Raw genomic sequence first — 25,634 nt, forward strand, 5'->3', positions numbered from 1 at the left:
TCACCACTCTTTGCATAAAAACAACAACAACTTGCCCCTGACATCTCCTCTGTACCTACTTCCAAGCACTTGAAAACTGTGCCCTCTCATGTTAGCCATTCCAGCCCTGGGAAAAAGCTTCTGACTATCTACATGATCAATACCTCTCATCATCTTGTACACCTCTATCAGGCCACCTCCCATCCTCTGTTGCTCCAGGGAGAGAAGGTCAGGTTCACTTAACCTACTCTCATAAGATACGCTCCCCAATCCAGGCAACATCCTTGTAAAACTCCTCTGCACCCTATCTATAGTTTGACATCCTTCCTATAGTGAGGTGACCAGAAGTGAGCACAGTACTCCAAGTGGGATCTGACCAGGGTTCTGTATAGCTGTAATATTACCTCTTGGCTCTGAAACTCAATCCCACGGTTGATGAAGGCCAATGCACCGTATGTCGCCTTAACCACAGAGTCAACCTGCTCAGCAGCTTTGAGTGTCCTCTGGACTAGGACCCCAAGATCCCTCTGAACCTCCACACTGCCGAGAGTCTGACCATTAATACTATATTCTGCCATCATATTTGACCTACCAAAATGAACCACCTCACACTTACCTGGGTTGAACTCCATCTGCCACTTCTCTGCCCAGTTTTGCATCCTGTCGATGTCCCGCTGTAACCTCTGACAGCCCTCCACACTATCCACAACACACCCAACCTTTGTGTTATCAGTATATTTACTAACCCATCCCTCCACTTCCTTATCCATATCATTTATAAAAATCACAAGAGAAGAGGTCCCAGAACAGATTCCTGAGACACACCACTGGTCACCGACCTCCATGCAGAATATGGTCCGTCTACAACCATTCTTTGCCTTCTGTGGGCAAGCCAGTTCTGGATCCACAAAGCAATGTCCCCTTGGATCTCATGCCTTACTTTCTCAATAAGCCTTGCATGGGATATCTTATCAAATGCCTTGCTGAAATCCATATACACTACATCTACTGCTCTACCTTCATCAATGTGTTTAGTCACATTCTCAAAAAATTCAGTCAGGCTCATAAGGCACAACCTCCCTTTGACAAAGCCATGCTGACTATTCCTAATTGTATTATGCCTCTCAAATGTTCATAAATCCTGCTTCTCAAGATCTTTTCCATCAACTTAACCACTGAAGTGAGACTCACTGGTCTATAATTTTCTGGGCTATCTCTACTCCCTTTCTTGAATAAGGGAGCAACATCTACAACCTTCCAATCCTCTGGAACCTCTCCCGTCCCCATTGATGATACAAAGATCATCGCCAGAGGCTCAGCAATCTCCTCCCTTGCCTTCCACGGTAGCCTGGGGTACATCTTGCCCGATCCTGGAGCCTTATCCAACTTGATGCTTTCTAAAAGCTCCAGCACATCCTCTTAATGTCTATATGCTCAAGCTTTTCAATCTGCTGTAAGTCATCCCTACAATTGCCAAGATCCTCCGTTTCCATACACACTTTTCCAGTGTCACACTTGATTGGTCCTATTCTCCCACGTCTTATCCTCTTGCTCTTCACATACTTGTAGAATGCCTTGTGGTTTTCTTCAATCCTGCTTGCTGAGGCCTTCTCATGGCCACTTCTGGCTCTCCTAATTTCTTCCTGCTAGCCTTATAATCTTTTAGATCTCTATCATTACCTAGTTTTTTGAACCTTTTGTAATTTTTTCTTTTCTTCTTGACTAGATTTTCAACCACATTTGTACACCATGGTTCCTGTACTCTACCATCCTTTCCCTGTCTCATTGGAACTTACCTATGCAGAATGCCTCACAAATATCCCCTGAACATTTGCCACAGTTATGCCATACATTTCCCTGAGAACATCTGTTCCCAATTTATGCTTCCAAGTTCCTGCTTGATAGCATCGTATTTCCCCTTATTCCAATTAAATGTTTTCCTAACTTGTTTGTTCCTATCCCTCTCCAATACTGTGGTAAAGGAGATAGAATTGTGATCACTATCCCAAAATGCTCTCCCGCTGAGAAACCTGACACCTGACCAGGTTCATTTCCCAATACCAGATCAAGTATAGCCTCTCCTCTTGTAGGCTTATCTATATATTGTGTCAGGAAAACTTCCTGAATGCGCCTAACAAACTCCACCCCATCTAAATCCCTCGCTCTAGGGAGATGCCAATCAATATTTGGGAAACTAAAATCTCCCACCAAGACAACCCTGTTATTATTACACCTTTCCAAAATCTGTCTCCCTATCTGCTCTTTGATGTCCCTGTTACCATTGGGTAGTCTATGTAAAAAAAAAGAAACACTCAGTAGAGTTATTGACCTCTTCCTGTTTCTAACTTTTACCCACAGAGACTCAGTAGACAATTCCTCCATGACTTCCTCCTTTTCTGCAGCCGTGACTCTTTTATCAGCAGTCCCATGCGCCCACCTCTTTTGCCTCCCTGCCTGTCCTTTCTGAAACATCTAAAGTCTGGCAATCGAAGTAACCATTCCTGCTCCTGAGCCATCCAGGTTTCTGAAATGGCAACATCATCATAGCTGCAAGTACTGATCCAGGCTCTAAACTCATCCGCTTTGTTCATGATGCTTCTTGCATTAAAATAGACACATCTCAAACCATCAGTCTGAGCACATCCCTTCTCAATCACCTGCCTATCCTGCCTCTCGCACTGCCTCCAAGCTTTCTCTAAATGTGAGTCAACCGCCCCTTCTTCTGTCTCTTCAGTTCGGTTCCCACCCACCAGCAATTCTAGTTTAAATTCTCCCCAAAACCCTTAACAAACCTCCCTGCCAGGATATTGGTTCCCCCTTGGATTCAAATGCAACCCGTCCTTTTTGTACAGGTCATGCCTGTCCCAAAAGAGGTCCTCATGATCCAGAAATGTGAATCCCTGCCCCTGCTCCAATCCCTCAGCCACGTATTTATCCTCCACCTCACTCTATTCCTATACTCACTGTCGCGTGGCACAGGCAGTAATCCTGACATTACTACGTTTTGAGGTCCTGCTTCTCAACTTCCTTCCTAACTCCCTGTATTCTGTTTTCAGGACCTCTTCCCTTTTCCTATCTATGTCGTTGGTACCAATATGTACCATGACCTCTGGCTGTTCACCTTCCCATTTCAGGATATCATGTACAAATCATCCATGTACAAAACTAAAAGTCTTGCAAATATGCCTAATCTGTCAGCTTCTACTAACATCCCCGCCAGGGCTTTCCAGGCACACACCGCTCTTTTTTTTATATATAAACTACCTCTGACATATTCCCTACAATTTTCTCCACTCAACTTAAAAGAATGTTCTCTGGTATTAGCCATTGCCACTCAGTGGGGTGGGGGGTGGGGAGAGTGGGGTGGAGACGGAGATGAAATGTTGTTCATTCTACTTCAGGCTCTTATTATCTTGTACACCTCTATCAAGTGACTTCATCCTCCACTTCAAAGAGAAAAGCCTTCGATCACTCAACTTTTTCTCATAAAATGTACTCTTTCAACATTTTCATATGATGTAATTTGACCTTTCGGAATCCTTCTTATTAACTTAAAATATGTGAATAGAGGAGCGGAGTTGACGACATTATTGAACGTGTTCGATTTAAGATAATGGTCTAGCCTTGTTCTGTTTGATTTTTTTTGGGTTTAGTATTCACTTTTTTTTTGTTTCTTTTTGGGGTTTTTCTTTGTATTTTTTTTCTTTTTATCTCTTTTTTCTCTATGATTAATTATATCAAGAGTTTGGAAGTCTATTATACTTGAATTATTTGAAATCTTTTTTGTATATGCTTATCAACAATAAGATTACTCCAATCTCTCTATCAACATTGTAATTCTGTTTATAATTTTGGAAAATTAATAAAAAAATTTAAAAAGAAAGAAAGACGTACTCTAATCCAGGCAACATCCTGCTAAATCTCCTCTGCAGTCTCACCCTTTCTATAATGAGGTGACCAGAACTGTGCCCAATATTCCAAGTCTTGGCCCAAAACATCAACTCTTTATTACTCTTTTTCCAGCAACTGCAAGAGTCTCTTGTGTACACAATACTCTAAGTGTGGTCTTACCAGAGTTCTGCAGAACTGCAGCATTACTTTACGGTTCTGTTTTGGTTTCCCTGCTTCAGTCTGAGCTTTGCTTTAAGAAGACCGCTCACCCTGGTACCTAAGAAAAATGCAATAATGTGCCTAAGTAAGTACCAGCAGGTCACTCTAACATTCAGTATCATGAAGGGCTTCAGGTGTCTGGTCACGGTGAAAGTAGTCGGTAACTGCTGAACATCTCCATTGTCTGCAGGAGTGACCATGAGCTTCCTGTCACCTATGACTTTGATTCGGCATAACTCCCACTCTGTCTTTGACCTTGTGTACTATGGTAATGATGCCCATTGTAAACCTGAGGAACAGCTGCACATCTTCTAACCAGATATGTTGCAGCCCATGGGTGGTGCATTATCTGTTAGGTATCTCCCTCCTTCTCTTTGGTTTGATTTCCAGCAGGTGTCGTGTTCTGCTTCTTGCAATTCCAACATGTTCTTTTGTTTCTTTTCTAAGTTGCCTTTTCATCTATTATTTAAACAACAAGGCAATTGTGTTAACTGGTCTCTGCTCTATCAGCTTGGTTTCCACTCTATCACAGACTTTATTCATTCCTTCCTGTCAAGATTACAACACTTTTTATCAATTTTCTAAATTTGTTATAAACGCTTCTAGGCATTTGGCCAAATCTAAGTATAACACAGTATAAAGGCAAAATACACAAGAGATTCTGCAGCTAGAGAAACTCAGCAGGTCAGGTAGCATCTACGGAGAGGAATAAACAGTTAATGATTTGGGCCAAGACTCTTCATCAGGATTCATAAGGTCCTGAAGAAGGTTTTTGTTTGGAAATGTCAACATTCCAAATTGTTGCCTGACCTGAGTTCCTCCAGCATTCTGTGTTGGTATCTATGCAGTCATTTCTAGTGGTGTCCCACAAGGATTGGGTCTGGGACCTCTACTTTTCGTGATTTTTATTAACGACCTAGATGTGGGAGTAGAAGAGTGGGTTGGCAAATTTGAAGACGACACAAAGGTTGGTGGTGTTGTAGATAGTGTAGAGGATTGTCAAAGATTGCAGAGAGACATTGATAGGATGCAGAAATGGGCTGAGAAGTGGCAGATGGAGTTCAACCCGGTGAAGTGTGAAGTGGTACACTTTGGAAGGACAAACTCCAAGGCAGAGTACAAAGTAAGTGGCAGGATACTTGGTAGTGTGGAGGAGCAGAGGGATCTGGGGGTACATGTCCCCAGATTCCTGAAAATTGCCTCACAGGTAGATAGGGTAGTTAAGAAAGCTTATGGGGTGTTAGCTTTCATAAGTCGAGGGATAGAGTTTAAGAGTTGTGATGTAATGATGCAGCTCTATAAAACTCTGGTTAGGCCACACTTGGAGTACTGTGTCCAGTTCTGGTTGCCTCACTATAGGAAGAATGTGGAAGCATTGGAAAGGGTACAGAGGAGATTTACCAGGATGCTGCCTGGTTTAGAGAGTATGCATTATGATCAGAGATTAAGGGAGCTAGGGCTTTACTCTTTGGAGAGGAGGATGATGACAGGAGACATGATCGAGGTATACAAGATATTAAGAGGAATAGATAAAGTGGATAGCCAGTGCCTCTTCCCCAGGGCACCACTGCTCAATACAAGAGGACATGGCTTTAAGATAAGGGGTGGGAAGTTCAAGGGGGATATTAGAGGAAGGTTTTTTTTACTCAGAGAATGGTTGGTGCGTGGAATGCACTGCCTGAGTCAGTGGTGGAGGCAGATACACTAGTGAAGTTTAAGAGACTACTAGACAGGTATATGGAGGAACTTAAGGTGGGGGGTTATATGGGAGGCAGGGTTTGAGGGTCGGCACAACATTGTGGGCCGAAGGGCCTGTACTGTGCTGTACTGTTCTATAAGAATTCCATTTCTAGAAAAAAAGGGCTGCTGAAGGGTTTCAGCCTGAAACGTCAACTGTACTCTTTCTTATAAATACTGCCTGGCCTACTGAGTTCCTTCAGCATTTTGTGTTTTTAAGCATTCTAGTTTTCTCCGGTATTTCATATTGCATGCTTCTTCAGTTATGTCTTAAAATTCCATGCATAAAATTTAAAGCTGCATAGATTGCTGAAACAATTTCTTAGACAAAACCAGCTACTGCAGAGATGAGAGAAAATGTAATCTAAATGGTACAATTCTTAAATGATCAGAGAAATACAAGATGGGTGTAAAAGAAGTGCTAGAGAAAGCAGGTTAAGTAGCCTCTTTGGAAAGAAATGGAATCAGAATCGGGTTTAATATCACCAGCATATGTCAAGAAATTTGTTGTTTTGTGGTAGCAATATATAATAAAAAAACAATTTATAATATCTATACATACAAAGTAAATGAAATAATTAGTGCAAAAAGAGCAAAAAATTGAGGTGGTGTGCATGGATTTGTTGCCCATTTGGAAATCTGATGGTGGAGGGAAAGAAGCTGTTTCTGAAACATTGAGTAAGTTCTTCTGGCTCCAGCACCTCTTTGATGCGAGGAGAGGGCATGTCCTAGGTGGTGGAAGTCCTTAATGCTGCCTTTTGAGGCAATAGTCAAGGTTAATGACATTTCATCAGATAATGATGAAAGGTTACAGCATTTCCTGATTTTTAATTAGAAATTTGTTCGTGTTGAACTTCTATATGCTGAAATGAATTTTAAAAATTATTGCCTTGTTTTTTTCCTTGCAGAGAAATATGTATTTAGTTTAGTAAAAACTCAATCTGTAATTTGGAATAACACTTATTTTTCTAACGTATTCTGTAAATTATATAGTGGTCCTAATGTTGTTGGATGTTTTGGATGCTGTATGTTACACTATTTATTTTTTCTCAGAGTAATGTTGCAACATAGTCTGGAATTTCACTTTCTTCATCATCCACATCTCACCACATCCAGTTTATTTAGGCTTGTTGTATATTAGTGTCACGGATGAAAATATCATCAAAAGTTGTGTTATTTAATTAAGTTTGACATTGCAGTTCAGTTTAGTTTGTGATCATTTGTTCTTTTTGAGGTATGTTTTATCGATGAGAAGTTAGAGCACTTTGGGTGCCCAGTGGATCATGTTTTCTTGATTTGCTGCTGCAGACATTGACAAAGCATGAATACTACAGCTAAAAGCTGGGACAACAAATCAGGCACTAAGTTGAATTAATGATGATGCAAAATCACCTCAAATAGTTTTGGTAACTTGGTCATGTTGAAGCATGATTGCTGAACAAAAGGTGAAAATAATGCCTCCAGTCCACAGTCCATCTTAATGAAAAGAATGTCTCAAGTAGACACTAGTGAGGTCGTTATTGAATTCAGCTCTAATGCCTTTCCTAGGTGAAACTGAACCAAATTTTCTCTCAGTTGAATATTTTGACTAAGCTGGTGACTTGGACTTTGGATCCATTTCTCAGCTGATGTCAGCCCCTTAAAGATATTTTTAATGGGAAGTTTTATGGAGAAGTATGATTTTTTTTTATGCATTTCTCGATAAATTGGCTTAACCCCAACTGAATTTGTGCTTGAAGGATGACAATTGTTTCCCTTATTGTAAAGACTGCATGGAGCTGCATCTGCAATTTTCCCAATTGCTGAGTTTGTTAGTTAAATAATATACTTCTGTGGAGAATTGCCTAGTTTGGGTGATAGTCAAAAACATGGGCTGCTAAAATCAGTGTATGTATGGACAGTTACAATAGGAATTGACTGAAGGCATGAGGTTATACTTGCAGAGCGTACAAATTGTGATGCTGGAGGTAGATGTGGTGTAATTTTAAAAGACTGACAGTTCTTTTAGTTCAATTTTAATAGGGCTTATGGAAATTGGGATAAGTGTTCCTAAAATCATTTTTTTGCTGATGGACAGTTCTAGCCTGGTTAATACACCACAGCTGTCTAAGTATGTCTAGAGTCTCCAAGGCGCATGAAGCAGTAATTCTGTCGCCACGGGTAAAGTGGAGGCAGACTTGAAGTGACCTTTGGGGCGCATTTCGCCATCTGATTCCACTTTGGAATGTAGTCTTTGTGCACAAGATAACTTACTGATGCAAAAATTTCTCTCCAGAGTATGAAATTTATTTCACACAGCCTCCCAAGTGATTAACATTTCTTATTTGACTGTCATCTGAGTAGCTTTCTCACACTATGTACTGAGACATTTAATAGCAGTTTGTTTTGCTTACTCAGGGAGAGCTAGTGACGGCATCAAAGGCAATCATTGAAAAGGAATACCAGCCACGAGTAATTGTGAGCACTGCACCCAATCCCTTTAATAAGTTGACGGACCGTGAACTCGATGAGTATCGCAAAGAAGTTGAACGCAAGCAGAAGGGACCGGAAGGCAAGTTTCTAATCAGTGATTTATGAAGAGACTTTTTCAAGAATTCTTTTTTAAAAAAAATACATCATTACAATCAAATCTGTTTTATTCCATTATAATTCTATGCCTTATTCAAGCTAAATCATGAATCATTTTTAATGAGAAAAAATAAATAAGCAATCTTTCCTTTCATTGTCCTGTAAAACGGTGCACATGCACTCCACCCAGTTAACTATGCCTTAACTGCCACTTTAAATATATCCAATAACTGTGGAGGTCAAGTCATTAGGAATATTTAAAGCAGAGGTTGATAGGTTCTTGATTTTCAAAGGTTATGGGGAGAAAGCAGGTGAATGGGGTTAAGAGGGATAATAAATCAGCCATGATCGAATAGCACTGCAGATTCAAGGGGCAGAATAGCCTAATTCTGTTTCTTTGTCTGGTGATCAATGGTCTTAATTCTGAATAAGAAAAATAGATTTGTTTTGAAAAGTTCTGTTTTCGGTTGATCTCCTTGTGATGTGGTTCCAATGTTAGGTGTTTCCTGTTTTTGCAAACATCAGTTACAGTTAACCTTGCAGCTTTCTGAGAAGCAATTTCAGTTTTAAAGTGAACCTTTGAGGAGGGATGCAATTAGTGGACCTACCTACAACTGGAAGAGTCCTTGATGCATTGGGACATGCGTCAAATGTTTAGGACAACCCACCCAGTTTGAAATGTTGAAAATAAAACCTTTTGAACTGAGCAATTTGATTGTTCTAACAGTTTTATATCATAAATGTATTGTTAAAATTATGAAAGGAAGGAGGTTCAATGCACCTAAAATCAAGTTCAAAACTTGATACCAAACGGAAAGTCTGCCCTCTGAAACTTGTTTAGCTGTGAGTTTTCTTCCAGTGAACAGCAGAGAGGCTGGAAGAACAGTAAGTGCAGGGGTAACACCAGCCATCCTACCTTTAAAAATTGGTTTGACCTTATTTGGGATTGCAGGAGATGAGTTGAAATTTCAAACATATTCCTATGGTGCCCACTGTATAACAAGTGGCTGTTTATTTCAACTTTAATTAAACTAGAACATATGAAAAATCAGAAATGTGGAAACTACCAGTTGAGTGATAAAACAGCAACCTTCGGTGTTAAGTTTTTAAGTCAAGAAGACCACAGAAAACAATGGTACATGGGTGGCCAGGTTTGGAAGGATAGAACCTAAAGGTAAGGTCTGCTAAGAGGTGGAAAGTAAATGATTGAAAGAGGTGATAGTGACAGACAAAGGAGGATGCTAATCATGCAAATATTGAAACAAGAAATAGTGCAGCAGACACTAGCGTCTAGGCAAGTGGTCGTAGCAGTTTTGATCAGAAATATTTGATCTGTGTTTAGGGAGAAAAGCTAACAAGAATCAGGTCGAAGGATAATTTATCCCTTGAGCCTGTGTTGAGCTTCATTGGTAAAACTGAGGGAAACAAAATTAATGCTTCAAGTCATTTGCCTTTCTATCTCTTGATGCTGCCTGACGTGAATATTTCCAGCATTTTATTTTTAATCAAGGGAGTTGGCCATGAGAGCGAAGTGCAGTCTGTTACTGCTTCCAGAAACCAGAAATCAATCTGATTTGTTTTATTTAGTGGGTAGACTGGCATGGAGCTGACAGTTTAATCTCTATATTCAGCATTGTTGCCCATATGCCCTCTTGACCCATTCAACACTTAAAGCAGAGTTTTCTGATAATTCACTGAGAGCAAAAATTTACTTCACATGTGATAGCAAAGATAGTGTGACTGTTCTCTGTCAAACTCAAAATTCTGCCGGTTTCATAGAGAGGCAAGGGTGCTATTAAACAGATGAGCAGATCATTTTATTCAGTATGGAGCTGGACATCTAAATCTTTTAGTTCCTGAGGTGGAAGAAGGAAGACCGCTCTTTGCTGTTTTGTCCAGTCTCAGATCACTTGTTTGCTTTCAGGGCCTTTTCCATACTCTCTCTCTCGACAGAGTGGGCTAACTAAGGCTGAGATGTCCAAAGATCATCCTGGAAAGAGAACAATATTCTGGTTGGGAACAAAATTCGGGGCTGCTGGGAACCTGTATGAAACTGCTGGGCCAAATGGTCTCTAGTCTATCTCAGACTAAGTAACATAACATATCAGCATGACAGCCAAATTTGAAAATCCTAATCCATAACAAAACGCTTGAGCATGTAGACATTAAGAAAGATATAGCCCAGGCTACTGTGGGAAGTGAGGGAGGAGATTGCTGAGCCTCTGGCAATGATCTTTGCATCATCAATGGGGACGGGAGAGGTTCAGGAGGATTGGAGGGTTGCGGATGTTGTTCTCTTATTCAGGAAAGGGAGTAGAGGTAGCCCAGGAAATTGCAGACCAGTGAGTCTTACTTCAGTGGTTGGTAAGTTGATGGAAAAGATCCTGAGAGGCGAGATTTATGAACATTTGGAGAGGCTTAATATGATTTGGAATGATCTGCATGGCTCTATCAAAGGCAGATTGTGCCTTACAAGCCTGATTGAATTTATTGATGATGTGACTGAACACATTGATGAAGGTAGAGCGGTAGATGTAGTGTTTATCAATTTCTGTAAGGCATTTGATAAGGTACTCTATGCAAGGCTTATTGAGAAAGTAAGGAGGCATGTGATCCAAGGGGACCTTGCTTTCTGGATCCAGAACTGGCTTGCCCACAGAAGGCAAAGAATGGTTGTAGATGGGTCATATCCTGCATGGAGGTCAGTGACCAGTGGTGTGCTCCACGGATCTGTTCTGGGACCCCCCCTTTTTAGGGAATGGCGAGAAGGTGAAAAATGTATCAGTTCTTTAGGACATCAACTGATTTAGCTGAAGAACTAACCTTTTGTTATCTCAACAAATATTGAGGGATGTTTTCTATCTACAAAGAATAGATATAGTGATGCGTCATTTCAGGAGCCAGGTGCTTAATGGGAATAAAGTTTAGTTTATCATTGGCAAAGCTTTATCTGCATCTTGTCTCATCTAGTTGAGAATGACGAGATCTCGAAAGTTGGGTCCACTGGAATGCATCCTGAAGGCAAGCCAGATAATGTGGCAAGTACACCACAAATACACCCTGTTCTGCAGGAACTATCTGCTACAGAAATTGATCAAATGCAAAGTCAGTCTTCCATGTATGAATTTGTAGATAATCAAGACATCACAACTGAAGTACAATCTTGCACCAACCAAGAATGTTCCGTAGAGGCTAAGAGTCCATGCAGTTACAGGCAGACCTCTGGACAGACACCACCTTCCAGTATAGGCCACACCTCCAAGCAGTTCAAGCCGGGAGACGAAGATGCAAAAGAATCTCTACACAGCCAGCTACACAGTGCCATTGTCAAGGCGCTTGGCACTTCTGGTGACCGTATTCCTTCATCTGACCCCTTGAGCATTGGCCAGCAGGGTAAGACCCAGAATGTTTGAATAAAGAAGCACAACTCTATCCAATCAAAACTTCAGATTACTTGATTTACCTTCATGACTTGATGTGTTGAATCTTCACTATCACTGATCTATAGCTCCATATTTTGATTAGTCTACCATTCTGGTTGCTCAGTGGTGATTGAAATTTGCTCACAATGAATCAGGGCTTCCTCTTGCTCTTGGTGGCTACACAACTGAATTCTTATCTCTGCCTGAGACTGTGACTGTTTACAAACACTTTTGGTTTCCTTCTACATTAGGTGTTTTCACCTTCTATCTACTCTTTGCATGAAGCAGATTTTTACAAACAAAATGTGACAGTGGCATTATTCTTCGTTGTGCTGGGATTTCTGTGCTTTCCAGGTAATGTTTGCAGCAAAGTCAAATAAGTTTGACCACTTGATTTCAGTAACATTTTTTTAAAACGCTATGCTAAATAATTTGCTTGGTGTATGTTCCTGTAAAAATGTTAAGAAAGGACGCAAAAGTTCTTGTGATGTGTCCTTGGTAGAAGTTTCATGCCTCACTTTTCCAAATGAATATTGTCACACAGATTTGAAAATAGCAAAATGAGTACAGTTAGTCTGTTTAATTTTGCTGGTGAGTACAATGCAATCGGCGGCAGGTTTCCTATTTTAATTTCTAGGAATAGATTTGTACATGTAGATAATTCCAGTGAGGTTTGTATTCTGGAATGTATTGGAGTCAAAGTAAATTTATCATCAAACTATGTCTATGTCACCATACACTACTTTGAGATTTATTTTCTTGCAGGCATTTACAGGAAAATAAATGTAATAAAATTTATGAAAAACTATACATAAACAATGAGACAAACGACCGACGTGCAAAAGAAAACCAAAAAAAAACTGGAAACATGAGATGTTAAGTCCTTGAAAGTGAATCTGTAGATTGTGGAATCATTTCAAAGCTGACATGAGTGAAGTTATCCAGCTAGTTTCAAAAGCCTGATGGCTGTAGGGTAGTAACTGTTCCTGAATCTGGTGGTGTGGGGCCTAAGGCTTCAGTACCTCCTTACCAATGGTAGTAGCATGAAGAGAAAATGGCATGGATAGCAGAGGTGCTTGATGATGGATGAAGAGGATCACTAACAAAGGAGAGTACACTCTTATTTGAGGCAAGGAGTCCATAGCATGCCTTAGTGATTATCGTCCAGTAACAATTAAATCCACAGTGGTGAAATGTTTTGAGGGGTTGGTGATGAACCATATCAACACCTGCCTGAGATGCAACTTGGACTGCTTCAATTTGCCTGCTGGCACAACAGGTCCACAGCAAATACCATTTCATTCGCTCTTCACTCAACTCGAACGTCTGGACAGCAAAGGTGCATACATCGGGATGTTCTTTATCAACTACAGTTCAGCATTCAGTGTCATCAACCCCACAAAACTAATCAATAAGCTTCAAGACCTTGGCTTCAATACCTCCTTGATTCTTGATTTCCTTATTTGCAGAGCCCAGTTTGGATTTGCAACATCTCCTCCACAATCTCCATTAGCACAGGTGCACCACAGGACTGTGTGCTTAGCCCCCTGTTCTATTCGCTTTACGATTATGGAGCTAAGCATAGCTCCAATGCCATATTTATGTTTTCTGAAGACACCACTGTTGTAGGCTGAATCAAAGGTAGTGCCAAGTCAGCGTATAGGACAGAGGTTGAAAATCTTCCTGAGTGGTACCATTATAACAACTTTTCACTCAATGTCAGCAAGGTGATGGAGCTGGTTATTGACTTCAGGAGGACGTAACGGAGGTCCACTAGCCAGCCCTCATCAGGGGATCAGAGGTGGAGAGGGTCAGCAACTTTAAACTCTTCAGTGTTGTCATTTCAGAGAACCTGTCCTGGGCCCTACACTAGTACAATTATGAAGAAAGCATGACAGTGTCTCTATTTCCTTGGAAATTTGTGAAGATTTGGTATGACATCTAAAACTTTGTCAAACGTCTATAGGTGTATGGTGGAGAGTGTATTGACTGGATGCATCACAGCCTGGTATGAAAACTCCAGTGCTTTGAATGGAAAATTCTACAAAAAGTAGTGGCTATGGTCCAGTCCATCATGGGTAAAGCCCCTGCCCCCCCCTTCCCCACCATTGAGCACATCTAGATGAAGTGTTGTCACAGGAAAGTACCATCCATCATCAGGGACGTCCACCACCTAGGACATGCACTCTGCTCGCTGCTGCCATCAGGAAAGTAGTACTGGAGCCTCAGGACTCACATCACTAGCTTCAGGAACAGTCCCCAACTATCAGCCTCTTGCCCCCAGCCATCAGGCTCTTAAACCAGAGAAGATGATTTCACTTGCCACATCACTGAACTGTTGCACACCTATTGACTCACTTTCAAGGACACTTCGTCTCATGTTCTCGATATTTATTTATTTATTGCTTGCATACGTATGTATACATTTTGTTGTCTTTTGCACACTAGTTGTCCGCCCCGTTGGTGTGGTCTTTCATTGATTCTGTTATGCTTATTGGATTTATTGCGTACTGCATGCATTCAAGAAAATGAATCGCAGGATTGGAAATGGTGATATGTACTTCGATAATAAATTTACTTTGAACTTTGAAATTTCTGTTCATCCAGCAAGTTAGTTGGCAATTTGGTGAATCACTCTGCCACCAAATGAATGATTAATTTCACATCTAATACACCAGAGCCGTGGAGGGGAATGCTGTTGGTGAATCTGGATTAACCAGACTGCTATTCATCATAGTGGATGACAGATTCAGCTGCAGCTCAAGGTTTGAGTAAGAATTGAAAGGTGACCATAATAATCAATGCCTGTCCATAGCAAAATACTTTGCAAATGTCCCTTTTTTGTGTGTGCTGTGACAGGATAGAAATGTGCCTGCCATGTTCAGATTGTACTCTTCTTGAACTTTTTGTTTTGTTTCCCTCTTTCAGAGCTTCCAGAGCCCCAGACAGAGGAGGTGAAAGTCAACGACCAGCAGAGTCCTGCAGACCACACCCCCACCTGCACACCCCCCAGTACACCCACAAAAGTAGATGATGGTAAGGTGTTTCAGGCAGTTGAATGCAAGCCCACAAAACACGATGGTCTGTGATAATGAAGAAATTATTTGACTGTGTGTTGGTATAAGGTCATTCAAGAACTTGTCTGCTTTGCCTTTTAGTCGAGCAATAATATACAAGACAGTGTGCATATGATGACTACAACTATTGGGAAAATAGCAAATGATTGTGAAACTGGTTACAAATTTAACAATTAGTTGCATAAATTTCAACATGTTGGCAATGATGACTTCAGAATGGCCAGCATGTTGTAGGATTGTCATTTTTAAATACAAATTCAAGCCATAGTCTTTATTTAAAAAAAAATCTTAATATCTTTATAGTATAAATTGCACATCCTCTTGTTTGTTGCTGCTATTGGATTACACCCCTCACTCTCCAATTCACCAAAAGCAGTTGACACTGTCCACAGTTGGGAGGGTGCACTGAGGGAAACAGGTGAAAATGCTAGAATAAATATGATTAAGAACAAAAACTTAGTTCCAGATTGTATAGGTAACTGTTCCCCCTTGATTCGAAAAAAGGCTGAAAGAGATAAAATACTGGAGATGTAAGACTGAATGAATAATCTAGAGCAGGGGCTCCCAACCTTTTTTTTTAATGCCATGGACCGCTACGTTAAACACACAAAATGCTGAAGGAACTCAGCAGGTCAGGCAGCATCCATGGAAAAGAATTAAGAGTTGACTTTTTGGCCCAAGACCCTTCATGAGTCCCGATGAAGGGTCTCGGCCTGAAACAGCGACTCTTTATTCTTTTCAATAGGTGCTGCCCGACCTGCTGATTTCCTCCAGCATTTCTATTTGTACGTTACTCTGGGTTTCCAGCATCTGCAGAATCTCCTGTGAATGAATAGTTTCAGAAACATATCATGCATCTGATAAATATATTCCATTACAATGGCATTAAGACACCTCCAGGCATCCTGCATTGGGAATTCGTTATGTGATTAGAGAATAGGTGACTTTAAATTTAAAGTTCCTAGAGCTCTCTGCCTAAAGAGCACAGTGGTTTTCCTCACTGTCTGGGCATATTAAACAGCAGCCTTTTACAAAAAGAATCTAAAGATTTGGATAAGGGAAGGAAAAATCTCCAGGTTCTAAATTTTATTGTAATGGAAACTGCCCAAAGTTTTAAACATTATTTTTGAAATAGAACAAATATTTTCATTATTCTGGCCTGAAGGTAGGACTGTATAGTGTTGACAGCAATTTGATCTAGTGTTTGGAATGGTGTAATCTGATTTATAATCTGTGTATCTTCTGTCACATTAGGATCGCTGTTATGTTGTAGTTTTTTTCATTTACTGATCTCATCTGATTTCACTGTCCTGTACAAATTGTATATTCTGTTACTTTTTTTTGGTTTAACACAATTGGCTGTTATGAATGCATAGATTTTTCTACTTGTGCTTTTTTTCTTCCACCCGCCTTCCTGTGGCTGCATTACAAACAGGAGCTGGATGTGCTAAAGAGTACCTGTTACCATAGTAAGTATTGTGCATTCATGTATAGAGCTGCTTCAATTAACCCTGCAAGACCTATGTGCACGGCTTTCAGCTTTCATGTTCCTGTTTACGCTTCCATTTCCTCTGGGTTCATAGGCTCCATTAAAATGCCTTTCTAAAACTTAAGAAATCTGTTGTACTTCACCCTTGGAAAGCCACAGTTTCTCCCATGGACCAGCATACGTATTATTGGGAAGGAATCGCACATCTTAATTTTTGGAGTTTTTTCCATGTTTAGACACGTATTCTGATGGTAAGAATATACCTCGAGTGTGTTAATATGGTTTAATTTAAATTTATTAGATTTTTTGGATCATTGGGATCTCTTCTGGGGAAGGTGGGACCTGTACAGATTGGATGGGTTGCACATGAACTCGAGGGGGAGCAATATCTCTGCAGGTAGGTTTGCTAGCATGGTTCGGGAGGGTTTAAACTAATTTGCAAGGGGGATGGGATCCAGAGCGATAGAGCAGTGAAAGAAGTGCATGGAGTAAAGCCAGATCTAACATACAGAGAGGCTTTAGGAAAGAGAAGCAGAATAAACGGTGTAAAGGTAGGAAGGTAGAAGGGCTGAAGAGCGTGTACTTCAATGCAAGAAGCATCAGGAACAAAGGTGATGAACTGAGAGCTTGGATACATACATGGAATTATGATGTAGTGGCCATTACAGAGACTTGGCTGGCACCAGGGCAGGAATGGATTCTCAATATTCTTGGATTTCAGTGCTTTAAAAGGGATGGGGGGGGGTAAAAGGGGAGGAGGGGTGGCATTACTGGTCAGGGATACTATTACAGCTACAGAAAGGGTGGGTAATGTAGCAAGATCCTCTTTTGAGTCAGTATGGGTGGAAGTCAGGAACAGGAAAGGGAGCAGTTACTCTATTGGGAGTATTCTATCGGCCCCCTGGTAGCAGCAGAGATACCGAGGAGCAGATTGGGAGACAGATTTTGGAAGGGTGCAAAAATAACAGGGTTGTTATCATGGGTGACTTTAGCTTCCCTAATATTGAATGGCACCTGATTAGTTCCAAGGGTTTGGTCGGGGCAGTGTTGTTAAGTGTGTCCAGGATGGATTCCTGTCACAGTATGTTGACAGGCCGACTCAGGGGAATGCCATACTAGATCTAGTATTAGGTAATGAACTGGGTCAGGTCACAGATCTCTCAGTGGGTGAGCATCTGGGGGACAGTGACTACTGCTCTCTGGCCTTCAGCATTATCATGGAAAGGGATAGAAGCAGAGAGGACAGGAAATTTTTTAATTGGGGAAGGGCAAATTATGAGGCTATAAGGCTAGAACTTGCGGGTGTGAATTGGGATGATGTTTTTGCAGGGAAATGTACTATGGACATGTGGTCGGTGTTTAGAGATCTCTTGTGGGATGTTAGGGAAAAAATTTGTCCCAGTGAGGAAGATAAAGAATGGTAGGGTGAAGGATCCATGGGTGACAAGTGAGGTGGAAAATCTAGTCAGGTGGAAGAAGGCAGCATACATGAGGTTTAGGAAGCAAGGATCAGATGGGTCTATTGAGAAATATAGGGTAGCAAGAAAGGAGCTTAAGAAGGGGCTGAGAAGAGCAAGAAGGTGACATAAGAAGGCCTTGGCGAGTAGGGTAAAGGAAAACCCCAAGGCATTCTGCAGTTATGTGAAAAACAAAAGGATGACAGGAGTGAAGGTAGGACCAATTAGAGATAAAGGTGGGAAGATGTGCCTGGAGGCTGTGGAAATGAGCGAGATCCTCAGTGACTACTTCTCTTCGGTATTCACCAATGAGAGGGAACTTGATGATGGTGAGGACAATATAAGTGAGGTTGATGTTCTGGAGCATGTTGATGTTAAGGGAGAGGAGGTGTTGGAGATGTTAAAATACATTAGGACAGATAGGTCCCCAGGGCCTGACGGAATATTCCCCAGGCTGCTCCACGAGGCGAGGGAAGAGATTGCTGAGATCTTTATGTCCTCGTTGTCTACCGGAATGGTACCGGAGGATTGGAGGGAGGCAAATGTTGTCCCCTTGTTCAAAAAAGGTAGTAGGGATGGTCCGGGTAATTATAGACCAGTAAGCCTTACGTCTGTGATGGGAAAGCTGTTAGAAAAGATTCCTACAGGTAGGATCTATGGGCATTTAGAGAATTATGATCTGATCAGGGACAGTCAGCATGGCTTTGTGAAGGGCAGATCGTGTCTAACAAGCCTGATAGAGTCCTTTGAGGAGGTGACCAGGCATATAGATGAGGGTAGTGCAGTGGATGTGATCTACATGGATTTTAGTAAGGCATTTGACAAGGTTCCACACAGGTTTATTCAGAAAGTCAGAAGGCATGGGATCAAGGGAAGTTTGGCCAGGTGGATTCAGAATTGGCTTGTGGTGGAGGGAGTACATTTGGATTGGAGGGTTTTGACTAGTGGTGTCCCACAAGGATTGGTTCTGAGACCTCTACTTTTCGTGATTTTTTTTATTAACGACCTGGATGTAGGGGTAGAAGGGTGGATTGGCAAGTTTGCAGATGACACAAAGGTTGGTTGTGTTGTAGATAGTGTAGAGGATTGTCAAAGATTGCAGAGAGACATTGATAGGATGCAGAAGTGGGCTGAGAAGTGGCAGATGGAGTTCAACCCGGAGAAGTGTGAGGTGGTACACTTTGGAAGGACAAACTCCAAGGCAGAGTACAAAGTAAATGGCAGGATACTTGGTAGTGTGGAGGAGCAGAGGGATCTGGGGGTACATGTCCACAGATCCCTGAAAGTTGCCTCACAGGTAGATACGGTAGTTAAGAAAGCTTATGGGGTGTTAGCTTTCATAAGTCGAGGGATAGAGTTTAAGAGTTACAAGGTAATGATGCAGCTCTATAAAACTCTGGTTAGGCCACACTTGGAGTACTGTGCCCAGTTCTGGTTGCCTCACTATAGGAAGGATGTGGAAACATTGGAAAGGGTACAGAAGAGACTTACCAGGATGCTGCCTGGTTTAGAGAGTATGCATTATGATCAGAGGTTAAGGGAGCTAGGGCTTTACTCTTTGGAGAGAAGGAGGATGAGAGAAGACATAATAGAGGTATACAAGATATTAAGAGGAATAGATAGAGTGGATAGCCAGCGCCTCTTCCCCAGGGCACCACTGCTCAATACAAGAGGACATGACTTTAAGGTAAGGAGTGGGAAGTTAAAGGGGGATATTAGAGGAAGGTTTTTTTACTCAAGAGAGTGGTCGGTGCATTGAATACCCTGCCTGAGTCAGTGGTGGAGGCAGATACACTAGTGAAATTTAAGAGACTACTAGACAGGTATATGGAGGAATTTAAGGTCGGGAGTTAATATGGGAGGCAGGGTTTGAGAGTCGGCACAACAATGTGGGTCAAAGGGCCTGTACTGTACTATTCTATGTTCTAACTTGATGTTTGCTTATGAAAAAACAAAGACAGACTTGCAAATCCCAGAAGCCCCATACAATGTTTGAAGTGTAGTCACTATAGTAGGAAGCACTCCAAACAGTTTGCAAAAGATCACAAGAAGGCAAAATGATTTCTACCACCTCTAATTTTGGGATGACATTTGAAGGATAAATGTTGATGTGATAGTCCGTGCTTTTCAAAATCTCATGGGAAATTTTCCCACTTAACAGTACAAGTGTTTCATTTGAAGATGGCACTTTGACTGTCATGGAAAATCAACCTAGATTTTCATGTTCGGGTTTTTCAAATGTCAAATGGCTTGAGATAGTGACCCACTTGATCATAGCGGACATCTAGTATGGTCATAATTCCTATCCTTTACCGAAAGCTCAGAGTTAACAAAACGCACTGATGGTTTTGCTACATCTATTCCATTTCATTCAATGTATTTTGCTGTGTACTTTTAAAATAACATATACAGTAAGTAAATTACAGCAATATGAAGAAAATAATCTTCCTTGAATTGCCCCAACTCTTTAAAATACATAATGGGGAAATGGTCGCAAAGCAAAGCTGTCTAACCCATCCAAGCAGTGAAATAACTTGCCAGTGTCCAACGTTAAATATTTCATGTATTCAGATGATATTCCTTTGTCTATCATTTTCACAAGAGACGGATCATTGAAAATGTTTATTAACCTCGTTAACATGGTGGACACAGGAAAATGTTTATTCACATGGCTTATGAGAACTAAAATTGCAATAACTGTACATTTAATGTATAAGAGATGTTATATTCAGTACGATGCATTTAGTAAATTTGCCACTGGTGTACGCCAGAGCTGCTGCTCCCTGTGTTTTGATCCCGTTTTGTTCTTTGGTGGAGCAATGCTTCAAACAATCTTTTACTGTATGCAAATGCTGAGAGCAGGGTTCTGAAGAATATACATTGCTTAAATGCTGAGGTTAGAATATTCTCTGTACATGACATTGTGACAGGGGCCCAAGTAGAGTCAGATGTTTGGTCAGGAACCAAGGGGAGCTGGTAAACTGAGCCAGCAGACACATTCAGCCTCTATGTTATGGAATTCCTCCATAAAAATTGAAGACAAAGTTGGAGTCTGGTTTTCATCAGTGTAATTTGGCCTTCTAATGTTGTGATTAGTTGTATTCTTGTGAACGCAATTTAGGTTACAACAGTTTTATCCTTATAAAACTGCTTTATATTGTGTTGAAGTGGAACCTCGGCCTAAGCAAATACTCAGCAAGTGAAAATATTTAAAAACAATGTGTATAGAAAGATAAAAAGCATATAGATTGACTAAAATATCCTTTTCATTCATAAATTGGCTGGGTACTGCAGCTTATGATTTATGGACTGATTTATTTGCCACAATTGAGTTTGCAAATGACCCAAAGATTTGTGGCATTGTGGGTTTGCAGAGAAGGTTGCCAAAGGATTCAGTGGGTTGTAGATTAGCGGCAGATATGAACAGAGAAGTGGCAATCTCCAAGCATGTGAGGTGCTTTTCTTTAGAAGATCCAACATGAAGGAAGAGTACCCAGCAATGATGAACAGAGGGATCTTGGTGTCCAGGTATATGACTCCCTAAAAATGGCACCCATCATGAGGGTGGTAAAGAATGTGTATGGACTTGATTAGCCAAGGCATTGAGTTCAAGAACCAGCAAGTGGTGTTACAACTTAAAACTCTGGATAGGCCACATTTGGAGTATCTCGTTCAATTCCGGGTGTCTCATTATAGGAAGCACATGAAGGCTTTGGATAGGGTGCAGAAAGGGTTTATCAGAATGCTGCTTGGTTTAGAGGATATGTGCTGTGAGAAGAGGTTGATATAACAAGAGGTGGTTTTCTCCATAGCAGCAGAGACTGAGAGGAGATTTGATAAAAGTTTATAAAATTATGCAGGGTATAAATAGTATCTTTTACTTAGGTGTGAAATGTCTGGTAGTAGGGTGAGAGAGAAAATACAAAGGAGATGTGTGGAGTAAGTTCTTTTAACACTGTGGAATGCACTGCCAGGGATGGTTAGAGGTAGATAGCAGAGGAGCATTTAAGAGACAGTTAGGCATATAAATATGCAGAGAAGGGAGGAATTAGATTAATTAGTACTCATTGGTTTAATTAGCTCAGCACAACATCGTAGACCAAAGAGCCTGTGCTGTACTGTGTGTTTATTTATTAATTTAGAGAGAGCGTGGAACAGGTCCTTCCAGCCCAGCAACCCTAGCCTAACCACAGGATAACTTACAATGACCAATTAACTTACTAACTGGTGCGTCTTTGGACTATGGGAGGGAATCGAGGCACCTGGAGGAAACCCACATGGTCAGAAGGGAGAACATACAAACTCTTTACAAATGGCACAGGAATTGAACCCTGAACTCTGCCCTGAGCAGTAACAGCATCATGACAACAGCTATGTTACAGTGGCTGTATGCTCAGTGTTTCATCTTCATAGAATTAAAGCAAGCAGCTGTGTAGAAATATAGCAGTGCATGACTAGGTAATAAATTGAGGTCCTTAAATATATATTGGTATCAGTTTATTCTTGTTATATTACCAAGATAGTGAAAAGCTTGCATACTGTTTATACAATTCATTACATAGTGTATTGGGCTAGAATAAGGTAAAACAGTAACAATGCAGAATAAAGTGAAAAAGCTACTGAAAGAGTGTAATGCAGGTAAACAATAAAGTGCAAGATCATAATGAGGTAGTTTGTGAAGCTAAGAGTTCATTTTAACATACAAGAGGACCGTTCAAGAGTCTGATAACAGTGACCTACTGCAGTGGTATCATCTGCAAACTTGTAGATGGAGTTAGAGCAGAATCTGGCCACCCAGTCATGAATGTTCAGGGAGTACCAGTGTTTAGAATAATCATGGTGGAGCTATTGCTGCCTTTCCTTACTGATTGCCATCTGTTAGTGTGGAAGTCAATGATCAAGTTGTAGAGGGAGCCATTAACTTCGAAGGTCCAGAGTTTGGTGATGAGTTTCCTTAGAATAATAACATACAAGGCAAAACTATAGTCGATAAACAATTTGGTCTTTACTATCCAAATGCTCCAGAGATAAGTGTAGGGCCAGGCAGATGGTATCTGCCATAAACCTGTTTCTGCAGTAGGCAAATTGCAGTGGATCGAGGTTGCCTGAAAAGTTGGAGTTGATGCGTGCCATGATCAGCTTCTTGAAGCACTTCATGAATACAGGCGTTAGAGCCATTGAGCAGTAGTCATTAAGGCAAGTTACATTATATACCCTAAAGATTCACAAGAATGTTATTAGGAAATTGGAGTGAATAAACATTGAATACAAAGTTGGTGTCTGGTTTTTATTAGTGTAATTTGCCTTATGTTATTTGTGGGTATTCTTGTGAAGACAATTTAAATCATGGCTATTCTCTCTCCTTTTAAAAAAAAATGTTTTTTTATCTTGTGCTGAATTTGCACCTGAGCCAGGGTAATACTTGAGATTTTTTTAAAATGTCGCATGCAAATAAAAAAAAAGCAACAGATGCTGCAAATCTGTAATAAAAACAAAGTATGAAAACACTCAGCAACATCTGTTAACATTTTCGGTCCAGAAAGCTTCATTAGAACTGGAAGACGATGAGGGTTAGCTTTAGATAGCAAAGAAGTTGAGGTGTAGGGTAGGGGGAAGTAAGGGGAAATTTTTTAAAAACCTGCAGACATAAGGAATTTAGAATAGAAACAGAAAATGCTGGAAATACTCAGCAGGTCAGGCTGCAGCTTTGGACCAAGATGCAGAGTTAATGTTTCACGCTGAAGACCTTCATCGGAACTGAGAATGAGGGAAGTTAGCCAATTTGATCAGTTAGAGGGTGAGACCATAGACAAGAAAATGTAGGAGTTAGAAATGTAGAGCAGGAAGACTGGCAGGTGAAGAACAGGCATGTCCTTCAGTCCTAGAAGAAAAAAAGGAAAGTACACACCATTAGATGAACAATGATGACTAGGAACAATGTACAAATGAAAATTTGACAAAAGTGCTACTGCAGAAGTCCCTAAGGGGATGGATTCAGACAGGTTATGCTGTCTAAGGAATATCTTCTTCTGTCGGACTGTCAGAGGTCCAACAAGAAGGAATAGGGAACTTGTAGAATTTAATATTAAGTCCAGAAAGCTGCAACATACCCAGATGAAAGATGAGGTGCTGTTCCACAGTCTCGCATTGGACCTTATTGTAGGGTAGGAGTGGGTTTGGGAGTTGAGAATCAGGTTCGGTCAACCGTGATGATTCACCCGAAAGACTCTTCGGGGGCCCCTGGATGATGGGGAGGGAAGAGATGAATGAACATAGAAAGGGTGCAGAGGAGATTTACAAGGATGTTGCCTGGATTGGGGAGCATGACTTATGAGAATAGGTTGAGTGAACTTGGTCTTTTCTCCTTGTAGCGACGGAGGATGAGAGGTGACCTGATAGAGGTGTATAAGATGATGAGAGGCATTGATCGTGTGGATAGTCAGAGGCTTTTTCCCCAGGGCTGAAATGGTTGACCACAAGAGGACACAGGTTTAAGGTGCTAGGGAGTAGGTACATAGGAGATGTAAGTGGTAAATTTTTTTATGCAGAGTGTGGTGTGTGCGTGGAATGGGTTGCCGGCAGCGGTGGTGGGGGCAGATACGATAGGGTCTTTTAACAGACTTTTGGATGGGTACATGGAGCTTAGAAAAATAGTGGGCTATAGGTAAGCCCAGTAATTTCTAAGGTTAGGGACATGTTCGGCACAACTTTGTGGGCCAAAGGGCCTGTATTGTGCTGTAGATTTTCTATGTTTCTATGTAACAAACATTGCATTGCCTTTGGTTGCAAGGCAATGTGTTGCAAGAAATGGGGTAATTGGTAAGAATTGAAGAATGAATCAGTCATGAAAGGAATAGTGGCTGTGAAATGCTGAAAGGGAAGGAGAGGGCTGATGTGTCTGTCTGCTGGTGAAATCCCTCTGAAGGTAATGGAAATTGCGCGGTTCAGTTAAATGTGGAGGGCAGGGGAGCGGAAAGTCTAGGGGGACTGTATCCTTGTTCTGTCTTGGACTAGAGGAAAGAGAAATGAATGATATGCGGTCAAGGCCTTTGAAATGTCTTGTTACTGAACCATGGCTTCTCCTGTGTCATTATTAGCAGAGGCCCCTGCATGGAAGAAACATTTAAAGATTAACTTTATTTGTCTCGTGCACACATCAAAACATGCAAATAACACATTTTGCTGTGCTAACGTCCAACATAGTCCAAGGATTGTGCTGAGGCCAGTGTACAAGTGTCGCTGTGCTTTTGGCATCAAAATGGCATACCCACAACTTACTAAGCCTAAACATAAGTTTTCTGAATGTGGGAGGAAACCCACATGGTCATGGAGAGAATGTACAAACTCTCCTAATAGCAGTAGGAACTTAATCCCCTTTGGTGATTGCTAGTGCTGTAAAGTGTTCTGCTGACTGCTGCAAAGGAACTGGGAGAATCCCATAAAGTCCTTGTGGGTGACAAGGTGGAACAACAAATAGACAAGATATACAGTGCCTTGAAGAAGTATTTGATCCCCGCAACTATTTTCACATTTTAGTCTCATTTTCCAAACTTAAAAGATATTGAAGTAGGAGTTTTGAACTAATCTACAAAACATTGTGCATCATGTCAAATCAAGAGGAAAATTCCAAAATGTGTCAACAATTAACTAAAAATTATAAATCAAAATTAAGGCTGAAAAATATTCGTCCCCTTTGTAATTACTATGCTAATATTCCTCAGATGCAATATACATATTAGCTTACCAACTCACCCAATTTGTTGATGTAGAAAATTGGAGGGTCGCCTGTTTTCAA

General features: G+C 41.0%; 1 protein-coding gene across 6 annotated transcripts in view; it reads left to right on the plus strand.

Moving 5' to 3' along the window:
- The window catches only part of add1 (adducin 1 (alpha)), a 164,804-nt gene that overhangs the window by 129,768 nt on the left and 9,402 nt on the right, over window positions 1–25,634 (plus strand). For 2 of the 6 annotated variants that reach the window (XM_072257602.1, XM_072257603.1), the window contains exons 13-15: window positions 8,224–8,377; window positions 11,365–11,787; window positions 14,745–14,852. In XM_072257602.1, the coding sequence (XP_072113703.1) occupies window positions 8,224–8,377; window positions 11,365–11,787; window positions 14,745–14,852 (685 nt within the window). Of the gene's footprint in view, window positions 1–8,223; window positions 8,378–11,364; window positions 11,788–12,067; window positions 12,163–14,744; window positions 14,853–25,634 lie in introns of those variants that run through there. The other 4 variants (XM_072257605.1, XM_072257606.1, XM_072257608.1 and 1 more) reach the window with 3 other exon arrangements.

The sequence above is a fragment of the Mobula birostris genome, chromosome 5, assembly GCF_030028105.1.
Source record: "Mobula birostris isolate sMobBir1 chromosome 5, sMobBir1.hap1, whole genome shotgun sequence".
Taxonomy (NCBI): Eukaryota; Metazoa; Chordata; class Chondrichthyes; order Myliobatiformes; family Myliobatidae; genus Mobula; species Mobula birostris.